The sequence below is a fragment of the Chaetodon trifascialis genome, chromosome 3 (assembly GCF_039877785.1).
Source record: "Chaetodon trifascialis isolate fChaTrf1 chromosome 3, fChaTrf1.hap1, whole genome shotgun sequence".
NCBI classification, from domain to species: Eukaryota; Metazoa; Chordata; class Actinopteri; order Chaetodontiformes; family Chaetodontidae; genus Chaetodon; species Chaetodon trifascialis.
The window spans coordinates 31,392,295-31,408,404 of NC_092058.1; the positions used below are offsets into that span (position 1 = coordinate 31,392,295).

General features: G+C 39.6%; 1 protein-coding gene across 2 annotated transcripts in view; it reads left to right on the forward strand.

Annotated features, from left to right (window-relative positions):
* The window catches only part of LOC139328600 (receptor-type tyrosine-protein phosphatase gamma-like), a 551,152-nt gene that overhangs the window by 465,297 nt on the left and 69,745 nt on the right, over positions 1-16,110 (forward strand). For both annotated transcript variants that reach the window (XR_011602038.1, XM_070958423.1), the window contains exons 8-9: positions 1,794-1,986; positions 15,092-15,276. Coding sequence is in view for 1 of the 2 variants with exons in the window: in XM_070958423.1 (XP_070814524.1) it covers positions 1,794-1,986; positions 15,092-15,276 (378 nt within the window). In the remaining variant the exon portion in view is untranslated. The remainder of the gene's footprint in view (positions 1-1,793; positions 1,987-15,091; positions 15,277-16,110) is intronic.

Genomic DNA, 16,110 nt, shown 5'->3' on the forward strand with positions numbered 1-16,110 from the left:
ATTTCATCAATCAGCAAAGTATATTAACGTCACTTCTTTATGTCTGCACAGTATGTATACAGGCTGTCAACACTGTTGCAGGCTGTGATATTAGTATCTATTCAGCCTTAAATTCGCTTATTGAAGTCACATCCGTCTTTCCAGAGTTACTTCCTATTTTCCCAAACCCAATCACGTATTCAGCCAAATCTAGCCAGGTGTAACTGAGTGTTCTTCCGAAGGAGGACGAAATGTGAATTTTGGCTCAGTTTTGGCCCATATGTTGTTGCACCATTTGGCAGGGGTTTTAGAGACTGCATAGTTGCACCAATTGTGTCAGACAACCAAGCCCTTTTAGTAGCACTTGAAGTGGCTTTGGGCCACAGTTGGCCACCATAATCATACCAGTAGTCTTTGGATATTTCTGATTCATCATTCATCAAGTGTCTGGCATGAGTTTGGCAACTAAATTGGCAGTAAGATTTACAGGATCTAGACCCAGGATTTTGTGACTTCCTTTATGTGCAATTTATACAAATAGCATGACATCATTTATTGTAACTCATTATTTCAATGTGTTCATCAAAACACTGAGTATCTCAAGGACTTGGCCAACTCCAACACCACGACATTTGTAGTGTCGTTTGGAGTGTGTCTGTGGTTACTTCATGTCGGACACACAAAACACAGCCTGAAAGACAGACTGGCAGGACATGAATATGCAATTAGAACTCCAAAACCATAATTATCCCCTGTGACAGCACTTCAGAGATGCATGCCACAAGGACCCACACTCACTGATAGTTCATGTTTTTCAACTAATCCCCAACAGGTCTGGGTGGGTGGAGTGTTGGCCGCTGACAGACTCAAACATCTCCTCTAGTGTCTTTTTGGATTGAAACCATCACATCTGGCTCAAGAAGTTGACTTTTCCTCTTTTGTGATTCAGTTATTCTGTTTTAGAATCTGGATGGGAATTTTCTGAAGCTGCTTATTAGATTTTTTTTAATTGTCTGCAAAGATACGTATGATTGGATTCTTAGACTCTTACATTTTTATTGTCTTTCATGATAATGATGAATATGATTGCCTATTTGCATCTGTATATACTTGTATGATTTCTTTATGCTTGTATTGAACTCCATGCAATATTGTACGGCATGTCATGAGAGAGGTATTGGACATACCAATGAACTTGCATTTAAGCTCCTCCTTTTCTTTTCTTGGCTGATTCAAAGTGCAAAAATGCACATATATAAACAATAATGTAGAAACTGACAATTAGTTAGGCTATATAATTTCCCCTAAAGCTACAAATTATCCTTTTTTCTTTTTTTTTATTTCAAATGTATGCAAATAAGTTTGGAGCTGTTTCTAGCTGTTTCTCCTACCACTAGTTGCTAGGCTAATCATCTCCTGGCTCTAGCTCCACGCTTAACATCCTAATACGAGATTGATGATCAGTCCATGAAGTCTCAGAAAGAAAGAGAATATGTATATTTCCAGGAAATTATATATAAAAAAGAAATACTAACACATTATGAACATTTGAACCCTCAATGCTGGAATAATTTGGTGTCCATACCACTGTAGCCTATCCCAGCTGTCATTGGGTGAAAGGCGGGGTACACCCTGAACTGGTCGCCAGTCGACTGCAGGGCAACATATATAGACATACAACCATTCACACTCACACTCATACCTAAGGATGATTTAGAGTTGGATCAAAATCATCAACTCAAAATCAAAATAGGATGTGAGGTCTGCCAAGCATTAACTCCTCTTGTCTTCACTCTTCTCTCTTCCCCGACCAGCTGGAGGCTTTCTACTCGATCTTCACCACAGAGCAGCAAGACCATGTTAAGTCAGTGGAGTATCTGCGTAGCAACTTCAGGCCCATCCAGAGCTTGGACAACCGCCACGTCTTCAAGTCAGCAGTCAAAGACGCCTGGCTGCCTGACTTGACTGACAGCGGCAGCGGGCCATATGGAACAGAGGCTTCCAAAGGTAGGAGTGTTGAGACTTTAAGTTTCAGATGTGCACTAACCTCTTCCTTACCACCATGAACGTTAATAACGAAATCAGTGTCTATACAGAGCCCCTTTATCTCTCAGCTTGGATCGAAATACAACAAAACTGCTCCAAAATTCATCAAAATTATTTACAATTGTACTTGGGTAATTTTTCTTGTCAAATTATTTTTAACCCATAATTTTTAAAGTTTCAGCTCTTCAAACTACACACTGACACCACAAGCCACCACAGAATGAGGAAACAGCATCATCAAAGTAAAAGTCTTGAAATATATTGCTGCTTCCTTATTCCACTTTTATCATTATCATTAATGAATCATTACATGAATAATTATTAATTATTTTATGATAATAATAAACAACCTGATCATGTTGATAATGTAGATTTATTTGATATTTTTCAGGTGTTTTGAAAAAAATTCCAAGTGGCATGTGCACTCCTACATATTACATAGACCCGTCCACAGTTCTCTGCATCAACTTGTGAAGTTCTTCAATAATAAAATAACCTCAATCAGAGCCAGCATTGCTGCTGATGTGAACACAGACAAACCCTATAAAAAAGATGTAACCATGGGAAAACTCTCCTGTTTACATTAACTGAGCTCTGCAAGACTGTCACTGAGTCTAACTCATCCACCTTCTGTGTTGACCCTGTACCTGCAGCATTTTTAAAGCAGGTGTTTGAGAGTGCTTCAAGTCATCTCCTGATGATTCTAAATACATGTCTGCAAATAGGCATCTTCCCTGATGCATTTAAAACAGCCGCTGTAAAACCATTACTAAAGAAACCCAAACTAGATTGTAATGCACTCACCAACTATAAGTCGATATCCCATCTTCCATTCATTCACTGGAAAAGATAGTTTCAGTGCAAATGAATGCCTTTTTTAAAGAAAATAACATCCTGGGGTAGTTTCAAGCTTTAGACCACAGCACTGAAACTGCTCTTATTGAAATAATCAGTGGCATCAGACTAAATTTAGGTGAAAATAAGATCTCACATCTTGTCCTCTTAGACCTAAATGCAACATTCAATACAACTGACCATGATATCTTAATCATGTGTTAAACTGGTTCAAAACATACATCAAAGGGAGAAAGTTATAAATCAGTTTTGGAGATCATGTGTTTGAGAAACATGACATCTGTTCTGGGGTTGCACAGGGCAGCTGCCTAGGTCCATTACTCTTCTCACTATACATGCTGCCACTGGGTGACATCATCAGAGAACACAGTGCATGTTTCCATAGTTACACAGATGACACACAACTGTACATCTGTGCTGAACCAAATGATGCTAGAGTCTAGACTTCGTTACTGTAACGCATTATTTACTGGCCTCCTGAAAAAAAAAAAAAAAAAAAACACTGAGAGACTTCAGCTCAGAGAGAGCACATTAATACTAGTTTTAGCTGCTCTGCACTGGCTTCCTGTAACATTCAGGATTGATTTTTAAGGTCCTCCTCTTTGTATACAAAGCCCGGACTCCTTTGTTTATTTTTTGCCTTCAAGAATACTGCAATCATCTGCTGCTGGTCTACTGAAGGTTTCCAATAACAGTCGAAAGAAAACTGGGGATACAGCCTTTGTCCATTTCACCCCAAAGCTCTGGAACACACTATGTACAGATATCAGGGAAGTACCTCACTGAATATTTGCAAAAGAAAGTTAAAAACTATTGCTGTCAAAAGTATCACGTTAACATGTTCACCCAAATCAATTTTAACGGCATCATTTGTTTTTATCGTGAGATTAACGCTCTTCGTGACCTAGTGAACTTGAATTTTTTATAAACTGTGGCCACTGCTAGTAACGTAAGAAAAACTACAGGATCCGATTGTGAACTGGAAACAAAACAATAGGCACGCCCCACGCACGTGTTTGCACTGCTCGCTACCTGTAAAAGAGTAGGTTACCGGTTTGTGTGGATGTCAAGTGTGAAACGCCAAATTGGATGCGGACAAGATTCTGAATGAAAGGTTTAGTTTCAAAAAGTTGTCAGATGGGTGAACTGACAAGACCAAAGTTATCTGTGTGAACTGAGTTATCACCGCAGCACATCCAGTCTGAAATACCACTTGATGGCCAAACACACGGCGAATGCGAATTCTCTGCCGCCTCCTTGTCAAAACCAGGCGACAATGGATGGCTTTCCACAGAGGCATATGGATGCTATTATGTTAAAAGGAAACTTAAGAGAGGAAAGTTTAAGCCATGGTTTAACTGTACAATAGCCTGAGTCCTAGTTTACAATGATGTGCACTTTGTAACTTTATCTTGTATCACCCTGTTTTGATCCCTTAGAAAGGGTTGTTGAAGAGCTTTTCTGTAACCAAATATTAATGTTTTCATCATCTGTTTATTGACAGTGTTAAATTGTGTGAGATTTGATTCATTCAAATGTGAATGACTGCTCAAAGTGAGAATGTTAGTGTGAAATAAAACACTACACGTTGTTGTTTTCAATAAAAACATTTGCACAAAGCAAACCTATCCTTTTTTCCATGTTGATAACAGTATTATTGATAAGAGTATTAAATGTGCGATTAATCGTGATTAATCATGAGTTAACTATGACATTCACAAGATTAATCGCAATTAAATATTTTAATCGATTGACAGCACTACTAAAAACATATCTCTTCACTTTGGCATTTCACCAGCTATGACTTCCTGATACAGGTCTGGAACTTTTGTGCTTTGCCTCGTGCTTACACACCGCTGCATTTCTTTTAAAATGTTGTATTTTACTTGATTTTATGCATTGTAGGTCACCTGTTTTTTTAATCTTTTTTTTCATCATTATTCTACTTTATTTTTACCCATATTTTATGATTTTATTCTGTTGTTTTATGGATTGTCTTACCATTACCAAGTGAGTTTTATTCTCCAACACATTTTACTTATTTTTTATTTTTATCAGTTAATATGTCCATTCTGTCTTTTCTATGTAGCAGCACTCACTTCTATACAAATAAAGTTTGTTATTATTATTACTGGTGATAATAATAATAATAATAATAATTCTATTTGTATTCATTTTATTTCATTTTACATTGTAGACTGTTCACTTTATTCCAGTTACATTTGAGTGTGAAAATGTGTTCTTCTATCTTTATCCACTAAGACAATTTCTAAGTGCTTAGTGCCATTTCTGATCTTTATAGCATCATTGCATTTTCCCCTTTTTCCTACCTAAACTGGTCTCATATACTCACATTATTCCTGGATGGTGACATTTCTTAATGTTAATAAATGAGGGATATTCAAAGTTGCTCATATGCCCATAGGAAACTGATTGTTTAGTCTTTGTGTGTGTGTGTGTGTGTGTGTGTGTGTGTGTGTGTGTGCGTGTGTGTGTGTGTGCGTGTGTGTGTGTGTGTGTGTGTGTGTGTGTGTGTGTGTGTGTGTGTGTGTGTGTGTGTGTGTGTGCACGTGTGTGTGCGCGCGCATACATGTGCATGTGGTCTGGGCTTGCTCTCTGTCATTTCATCAGCAAGCTGGGTAACTCCCCTAGCATAAGGCAGTGGGAGGCACACCAGCCGTCCTCCCAGTACTGCCTCATTACCACTGAAACAACACCACACATTGTTCAGTGTGTGTGTATGCATGAATGTGTGAGCGTGTGCATGTGTTTCTCCGTGTATTTGTGCGTGTTTGTGTGTGGCCTAGCATCTGTGCTGTGTCAACTGTCCTAGCAGGATTTGTCCCCTCTCCTCCTTCATACACACTTCCATATGGTCGACTATGAGAGAGGTGCATCGTCTAGATGTACACACAGATACACAAATGCAAACTGACTCACACACTGTATATGTGTATGTGTTGTCCTGGCACAGTGCTGCATGCTTGTGCAGTATGTCCTTGAGCGTTGCAGTGGGACATGTTTGCTGTAAGCAGATCTATAAGGCTGGCAGAGGAAAAGTAGAAGAGGAGGAGGAGGGAAAGGACAGCTTGGAAAAAAGGCAATGAGGATTAGAGCTGAAAAAAACAAGAGACAGACAGACAGACAGACAGACAGACAGACAGACAGACAGACAGACAGACAGACAGACAGACAGACAGACCACATGCCTCCTACACACTCTCTGCACCATGCTACCATAGCTACAGCTGTGTGGGCTGATGATGGAAATCTATGCATGTACTGTATGTGAGTGTTCATCTGGCCCATAACTGCTCTCCACTTCCTCACCTAACAAACACTCAACACGCAGGTGGTGTTGTAGAATAAAAACCTGTTCAAATCTTATACAGCAGCAGCTAAATTGCGTAAGTCATTTTCATTCCAGTCCCTCCTGCTAATTAATTCCATTTTACTGTAGCTCAGCCTGAATGCCCTCATGCTGCTAGTGATTGTTTCCCATTAGCCATGATGCTTCATTTACTCTTGGGTCTTTGAATGACTGGTCACATTTAGTGTAGCTGAATGACAGACAGGTGCATGAAGGCTTTTACAGAAAACAAAAAGGAATACCTTTTAGGTGTTAAAGCTACATACCAACATTTTGGGTAATATGGGTCCACTCGCCTGGCATTCTGAAGCAAATGACAGAATCATTATCAGTTTCATCTGTGTCCAGTATATTGAAAAAAAGTACATAGAAAACCACATAACTGGGTTAACTTATCTTAACACATTCACTGTAAGTAGGTGGAACTGCTAGCTTAGCTCCATCAAAAATAAAAAGGAATACCTTCAACAGCTGTCAAAGCTGTCTTTTTTATGTGTCTTGTTAGCTGGTGAGCTCTCCTATCCACATCTTAAACCCATAGTGATACAGATGTAAAACGTGATAGCTTCTTAACTAACAAACTAGCAAGCTAACAAACAACACAATACAACACACAGAAAGTCCTGAGTCATCTCCAGCCTACTTGTTGTCTGAGAAAGATTTACAGTTACTTGAAGATCCAGTTTCACTTCAGCTCTCTGTAACTACGACATTCATTCATTCAGACAGTTAGGTTAGGTTAGTGGGTTCCCCATCTCCACTATATGTGCAAAGCTAAGCTAAACACAGCCTGGACCAATAACTGTTTTTGGACAAAACAGTTCTGGAGACTGAGAGGAACTGCCCACTGCAGAGCTCCACAGAGAACTGCGTATCTTTAAGGGTTTTTTTCTGATTGCATTGGCATTACCAATAGAATCATAGAACCACAAATATTTGACATACATTTATTCATATTTTGTGACATTTTTTAATGCTATCCTTATGAGCTGTTGTTTACACAGCTGATATTGTATACAGGTTTTTAAAAATGGCAGTTGCTGGTGCCAAATTGGTTCATGTGTTCAACCAATCAACATACACTTACATCTGGATCAATCACTATACACTTAAGTCAAGGTCAAGGTTCTTCTTGTGCTGGGAGAGCATCTACTCTGAAGCAGGAGCTACAGCATTCTAAGAACTATTATTGTTCCCAGTTCTTAGAGTCAGGACACAATAAAAAGGCAGGTTCTTCTCCTCCTGTCTGAAAACAGCAGATGTCTGTACTGGGCTAAGATTAAATTGATATTGATCTTTTCATCTGACCCAGAGTCAGATGAAAAGATCAGCTGTGATTTAAAACACAAACAACTTTAATCAAAATAAAGCCAAACTCCTCAGCTAACAAAAGGAAGCAAAGGCATTTTGTCCAGGGTTTCAGTCTGCTAAAGCCTATTTAGTATATTCAGTTCGATATATGCATTGATGCCCCCCTGCTGGTTAGGCTACTTGATAGATGCCCACAGGATATTGAGCTCCTATTAAAAAGGAAATGAGGCCTACACAAAGGGTGGGGATTTACAAATGGAAGCTTTAGTTTAGATTACAAATACTGTAGGGAATTTGTTCGTTTCTTTGAACTGGAATGTGCTTCTGAACTTCCCCTCTGTCTCTGCGCTAGCTGGTGACTTGAGAAAAAGTTGACAAGCTGTTATATTAAAGCCTTTTTACTTTTGTTCACAAAGAGTCTTAGAGTGTCTTTGCTTCCTGTTTGAAAATATTGTTTTACTCTTGACCCCATAAAGAAACCTTTTTTACAGAGAGATGCACTAAAGCATGAGCAAAGATGAACTCTTCTCAGGTTCCTAAATTGCTGACTGTCTGGCTAAATTAGTGTTGCATTTCCAGTACGTGACATGAGCAGGTACCATTTAGACCATAAAATCTATTATCACATCTATTGCACCATAAAGGCACATGGACATGTAAGAGCACATTCTTTGCACAACTGTACATTAGAAACATAACATTACAGTAACTTAAATGCACAAGCATCTAATGACATGTCTAGGTTGTCTGATAAGGACTGTTATGAAATAAATAAAATATGCCAGAGGTAGGCTTATCCATCCATATTCTACATCGCGTATCCCTTTCTGGGTTGCGGGGGGTGCTGGAGCCTCGACCGGTCACAGGGCACAAACAACCATTCACACACACACTCACCTAGGGGCAAATTTACATTCACCAGTTAACCTAATGAGCATGTTTTTGGTCTGTGGGAGGAAGCTGGAGTAGAACCCACACATGTACGGGAAGAACATGCAACCTTCACACAGAAAGGCCCGACCCGGGAATCGAACCGGCAAGCTTGTTGTGAGGCACGCGCACTACCTGCTGCCCCACCGTGCAGCCCAGGCTTATTTGTATTTAGCAAGTATTTTAAGTGCTGATGTAGAAGTAACAACATAGTAAAGTCAGCTGACATAAATAAATTGTTCTTCTGCATAAATAAGTTATGTTGCACAACCTCTAATGGGGCCAAAAGTAGCTATGTTTATTGATCTTAGACAACCTGTCACGTAACATTGCTCATGATGAAAGCTTAACTTCATAATATTGCTTGCACTTATACTTTATGACACATTACATTTATAGTGTTTACGAGTGATTCAGTGCATCAGTAATCATTATATGTTCTTCTGAGCATGATCATAAAGCCTGTAAATGCCCTCTAAAGTGTAAGGGTACAGCTCTTACACAATAATGCACTGTGAATATGGTTATAGAAACTGATGGGTCACTTTTTTTCTCCCTGTACTTCTTCTAAAAAAGACCAGTCAAAATGGCAAAGTTTTACCTTCACTTATGTTCAACCTACAAGACTTGATTAGTATCTTATCTGCATCCTTTGACAGTGTAATCAAATACCAAGGCATGGTACTTGTGGCTGGATACTTTATTAAAAGCATATTTCAACATTTTGGGAAATACACTTAATTTAGTATGAAGACTGGAAACAAGGTCACCTCACTCAAAAAACATACAACAGCACCTAGCTCACAAATTTACACATTATATCATGTTTGTTTAATCTGGACAAAATAGTCTAATCACAGTACACTGTGGCCTGTGGAAGGTTATGTGCGGGGCTAGTTCTTGCAGGGTAGAAGTGGCCACCATGAGGTTGCCAGAAAGTGATGTCAGGACAACACTGCTCCTAGCTAAGAAATGGTATCTATATATATAACCTTCAGTAAAACCACACTGTATTGTTTTTACTGTGCTTCACACCTTGAAACATAAATATACAGCCAAAACAGCAACAAAGCATATAGTTTAGCTCGTATATTCATTATTCCTTGTTTATAATGTTTATATTGTTTGGTTTGATATTTAATGTCCTTTTTACTGATGCCCTCTATGTTTGCTATCCACTTTTGCTGCTGCAATACCTGAAAGTTCCCCACTTTGGGACTAATAAGGTATATCTTATCTTATCTTATCTTATCTTATCTTATCTTATCTTATCTTATCTTATCTTATCTTATCTTATCTTGCAACAATGTAGCATACTTAAGTATAGAACATACTGTACATACCATAAGTACTCTGTTATGTGGCCACCATATGTGTAAATGACACACATTCAGGCATTTGCTCTTGTTTGTCCCCCACTTTCAGCTCAAGTCAGGCCTCTTTTACCAGAGATGAGCCCGATCTGGCTTTTACTATATGTGTTTTCTCTGCTTTTTATTCAAGAAAATCTACACTACACATTCCTGTCAGACATCCTATATATTCTTTCCCAATTTTAATGATAAATAAGTGTAATTGTGAAATTAGGTTTCAAGAATTTCATTTAAGCTTATTTGCAAGTTAAAATTGCTCATTACAAAAACACAAAATGACACAAACTTGCAATCTGAATGTGCAGTACTTATTCTTCACCTTTCTACTCTTTTTTTTTTTTTTTTTAATGTCTATTTTGGTTTAGGCCAGTGCTAAGATGTCCAAGAGCTGAATAATGTCCCTGCATAATACCTAAATGTGCACCAATAACAGTTTTAAAAAAGACACAAGTACTGTATCAAGTAGTTTGAGCAATGCAAGTGCCAGTCTAAGTGCTACTCAATTTACAGTCCTTCATGCCATCAAGTGGTAGTCTGCTCTAAAACAATGACACAGGGTGAGCTGTACTGCACAGAGTGAAACTTCACACATAGCAGGATTTAAATTTTTCATAGCAGAAGACATTTTCCTGCCACATAAAAATGACAGTGTGCACCAAAAACTAATGCCATTATCGTGCATTTTATTATTACTAAGGAGAGTTGGCACGTCAACTAAATGTCATCAGTAACGGCCAGTAAATGTCCTGTATAATGTGTGAAGCAGTTATTTGCTTACTGAGGTTTCCCTGGACAGAGCTCATTGTTGCACGATACATTTTTTTTCCAATAACCTGGCTGTCTTTTTCAAAGCTTTGGCTAGAGGTCCCATTGTTTATAATGACATTTTACTCACTAGGTTTTGAAGTAATGAAAACTATCTTCCTTTCCTTTTTCCTTTTTCAAAAGCAAGAGCAAATGTGAACACCAGCACTGAGGGTTTTATCTAATCATGAACTTTTATCTATCCACAACAAATAACTGTGTAAAGAAGGATTTGGCATCAGCCTTTTCACTATTGTTTCCCACCCAATCCCCCCCAGTGCAAAAACCCCACAGACAGGACCCACAATCGAGACCAGGTCATCGATCAACTCTGGTCAACATGGGCCAAAGATGTCCTTTCCTCCTCCAAATGGCTTCTCTGAGAAAGAAATAGAAGAGAGTGAGAGAGCTGTGTGTGTCTATATGTGTATGTGTATGTGTGTGCATGCGAGTGTATGATGGCCTGCTTATCTTTGATGAAAGCCTTAAGAGCATCTCTTCATCACCCTTCCAGACACACAGGGCTATAAGACCCTTTCAGTTACACACATTGAGTATGAGTTCAGCAATTTTGTAAAACACCTCCAAAGAACCATGTGAGGGGCACACTCAGACTCAAGAGATAGAGCGGTCGTCCACTTATCAGAAGGTCAGTGGTTCGATCCCGGGCAATGGCTGTCCACATATCAGAGTATCTTGATGCTATGCCATCAGTATGTGAATGGTTAAAAAAAAAGCTCATAATGAGCAGGTGGCCTAGCCATGCAATGTAGACCTGTATGTAGACTTGTGTTGTAAAAGCAGTCGTCAGATGAGAAAGCGCTGCATAAATACAGTCCATTTACCTGCTTTATCCATTGAGGATGATTAAGGATAATATCAATTCATCTCAGATTAGCACAATAATGTTTTCTGGTAGATTACTGATACTACAGTCATTTAGTGAGATATCTGATATCTGACCCTGATTAACATGCTCAATCTCTGGTAGGGGCTCAAGAGACCAGCTGGGGGTGCAATAAGATGCTTTCCCTCTGGCACATACCATGCAGCTGAGACAAAGGCCCGTTTCCGTCTCCCTTGTGGACCACCAAAAATGCCTTTTCAACAAGAAAAGAGTTCTGGTAATTCCAGGGTGACAGGCAAAATGAGAGTTATGTCCCCAGTGCACGACTTGGGACCTACGCCAGGCTTACCAAACCAAAGCTCCATTCCTGGGGGTTTTATAATAACATACGAAGAAGAAGTTTTGAACAAGTATGATAAGTAATTTGAAGCTGCACGGTGTGGCAGCAGGTAGTGCGCATGCCTCACAGCAAGAAGGTCACTGGTTCGATTCCTGGGTCGGGCCTTTCTGTGTGAAGTTTGCATGTTCTTCCCGTGCATGCGTGGGTTCTCTCCGGGTACTCCGGCTTCCTCCCACAGACCAAAAACATGCTCATTAGGTTAATTGGTGACTCTAAAATCTCCTTAGGTGTGAGTGTGAGCGTGAATGGGACTGTCTTGTGTGTTGCCCTGCGATCGACTGGCGACCGGTCCAGGGTGTACCCCGCCTCTCGCCCGTTGACAGCTGGGATAGGCTCCAGCCCCCCCTGCAACCCTGAAAGGGATAGACGGTATAGAAAATGGATGGATGGATGGATGGATGATAAGTATTTTGCTTATGAAGTCTAGGGCAGTGGCGTTCAAAAGTTTCCCAAGCATGCTCACTGGTGAATTGATGAAATGACTGCTGCTGTCTGTCCTGCTTGAAAGCATTCTAACAGGTTGACAGTGCAAATTTGTCTGGGAGCAACATGAATCACTTGACTGTGTGGTGGCAAGATCACAAAGTGTTGCAACTCTCTTTTTCTGGTCTGGTCCAGGGCTGCTGATATTTTGATTGACAGTGACACAGACCAATCAGTTTGTGTGCAAGCCTCACTTAAACAGTGAGCGGTACACCTGTGTTCTGTCAGGACTGATTGGATTAATCACAGATTTTTACTTTTTTACATGTGCTTTTACAAGTGCTTACCATGGATTTTTATTGTCTGGGCTACTGAAAATATTCACGTATTTCCCTTACTTTTAAACTTCAATTCACACTGTGAATGTACAGCACATGCTTTCTATAGTGGTATTAATGCTTTAACTTGTGACACACATACACAGAGCATGGCTGACTGGGCCCAGGTTGATATAATCTGTTAAATACGTTTTTCCTGCATAGAGGTCATTCACTGCTTGACTTCCAAATGATGTTGGTGGATGTACATGTGTGTGTTCTACTTTGTTAATGTGTGTGCTTTTGTGTGTGTGTGTGTGTGTGTGTGTGTGTGTGTGTGTGTGTGTGTGTGTGTGTGTGTGTGACTAATGGCTTTAGTAAATCTAAGCCACATGGGGCGCGACTGCAGATTATGAATAGAAAATCTCCACTGCAGCGCTTTATGAGCAAGCTAATCAATTTGTTTCCGCCAGGCACGTGAGTCCTATTCTCAATCAACCCATGTTCATCATTGAATTACCTTACACATTTGCATAATATGATAGAGTGTTTGGAATAATCATTAAATGCATTGTTGTATGCTACTCCCTCTTTTGCAACAGTGAAAAGTACAAAGAATTGCTGCTTACACTACAGATACATTGATCAAAATTTGGACACCCGGACATTCCACTTATATGTGGTTGTTAAACGTGCCACTCTATCATCAATCTGATGTTTTAACAGCCTCCACTCTTGTTTGAAAGCTTTCTGCCAGACGTTGGACCTGGCTGCAGGGAGTGCCCAGCTTGAATAGTGGCCAGTCACAAAAACATTAAAAGGGGTAGAATTACCTGCATTCCAGCTTACATGGTAAATTCAGTATATATAAAATTTCACTGCACTATTTATAACACTGCAACATAATATAACTTAACACAGGTAGCATCAAGTTACACCAATGGGATCTTGACATTACAAAAGGGCAAAATGGAAGCAAAACTGGAACTTATTAGTGAATGAAAACAGTATTTATGTTTGGGAAGATACACTCAGAACTCACATAGGGGTGACTATCGCATGACTGTAGTTACACTGACAGAATTAGTCTGTGGAAATGTATATTACACTGAATTTTTCAAGACATCAGGTAAACACAGAGGAAGTCTGACATGATTTTGCATGAGCAGCATCAATGGCAAATTTTAAAGGGAGCAGATCAGAAAACAGGAAGGTATATGGAACATATACAAGGCAGATGAGAAAAGGCTTATATAAACCTGTTTCAGAAAAGGCCTGGCAGTACTGAGAATTCAATTCTGAAATATTCAGAATCTGAAATCAAGTACTCTACAGTCTGAACAGAAAATGTCACTGGTAAAACAGAGACATCTGGTGGTAAGTGTAGGGCTGGTCCTATCAGAATGAATGTAGGGTTTGTATGCAACAGTGCTGATTGTTTTAATTCATAATTAAAACATTCAATGCGTATGTGTTTGCATTTATATCTCCCACTGTCAGATATTTGAAGGCAGAGCAGGTGGGCTGCGTTTAGCCTGAGGATGACTATATATAAGCTTGTGTTATTGGGCCCTTTTAGTGTGTGTGTGTGTGTGTGTGAGATATATCAGATAAGGCTATTGAGTTTGTTGAATAAAGGCACAAGGTATAGACCTGTTCTATAGGAAAAGTATTCTCAAATGACTTATGTTGTGATCTGGCGCTATATAGAAAATAAAACCAAATCGTGGACCACATGTATTCAGTGAAAAAGCACTCTCTGCCCGCTGGTGGGTGGGTACACACGTGTGTGTGTGTGTGTGTGTGTGTGTGTGTGTGTGTGTGTGTGTGTGTGTTTGTGTGTGTGTGTGTGTGTCCCTCTCTGAGTGTATTGAAGTGTATTTGAAAGATAAGCTGTGCCGATGTATTCTGTCATTAAATTATCTCTCTGTCTCTTTCTCACTTTAAATCTCATTGCTTCCTTCATTCTCCCTTCACATCCATCCTTCCTTCCTCCCATGTCCACTTCCTTTACTACATTTCCTGTTCATCCTTTCCTTCATGCCTTTCTCCCTTTCTCATCCCTCTTTTCTCCATCTCACCTCTTTCTCTTTTTTCTTCACTTCTTTGAGTTCTTTAATCCCTCCATTCCACTTTTTTCCTCCTTACTTCTTTCCTTTATTTCTGATTTGATCTTTTCTCTTACCAATTCTACATCAAATATCTTCATTTTCCTAATCCTATATCTTTATCCTTTCTTTTCCTCATTTTATGTCCATCATTTCATTTTTGCTCTTCTTTCTCCTTCCTTGACACTTGTTTCATTTGATGCATCGCACCCTCATCTCCCTTTTCCATTTTCCCCTTTTATTTGTCTATTCTCTCGTACCTTTTCTGCACATTTCCTCCTCAATCCCTCCTTTCTTTCTTTGATTCCTGCCCCCACTCTCCTCCAAGTATGCAGTAGTGCTCCCATCAACATGAAGGTGCAGCATGTGAACGGCAGCGCTCTGGTTGTGCGCTGGGCTCGTCCAGAGGTCACTTACCACCCACCCATCCTCCACTTCCTGGTGTCTTACAGCTGGACAGCCCATGACGACAGCTATGAGGAAACACACCTCACTGATGCCAAACACAAACTGGTGAGACTGGGGGGGGACTGGAGCCTGTAGTGGGAGGCCGACGTGACTTATGTTGAATTCAGCTGCTGAGAGACTCAAATGTGCAAGAGAGAGATATGAGAGCATGCCTCTGAACAGTGTTGTGTTGACTAGCTCTATTGCGGGAAAAATAAATTAGCATACCGCAGCATGCTGTTGGTATGTGATATTCATAATTATTATAATAACTGATTAGAGATCAATGACTGTAATGCATTAGTATCAGATTGTGTCTCCTGCAATATGTGTCTGAACCATATTTTACCAAAAACGTGTTTTAGAAATTTTCAAATATTTATTCAACTACTACAACTAAAGCCTAATAATGTTTTATGTCATAATTAGTGCTGTCAGGCGATTAAAAAAATTAATCTAATTAATTACAGGATTTGTAATTAATTAATCTAATTAATCGCATTTTAATCTCATATCTGCTAAAGGTCCCCAAATAAAGAATTTGAATTCTAGGACATTACAATTCACTGACATTCACATTACAGCTGGTGAATTCTTTTCATCACTGTAGTTCTCGACGGTAGCTGGAAATTAGAGTCAGATGACGCCATCTGAAACGCCTCTTTTAGGCCCTCGTCTTCCACAATTGAAATCGGCCTGCAATCAGCAGCAACCGAGTGTTTGTCAGAGTTTGTCAGTTTTTCTGTCGTGGCTTTGCTCATTCGTTTTCCACTCAGCAAGTGTGGGTTGGCAGAGTGAGCTCACGGTAGCACTAGCGGCACTAGCAGCAACTACATGTTTACATGTAGTGTGTAAATGATAATTCAGGCTGGAGCTGCTACGGTGATAGGAAAATTCTTT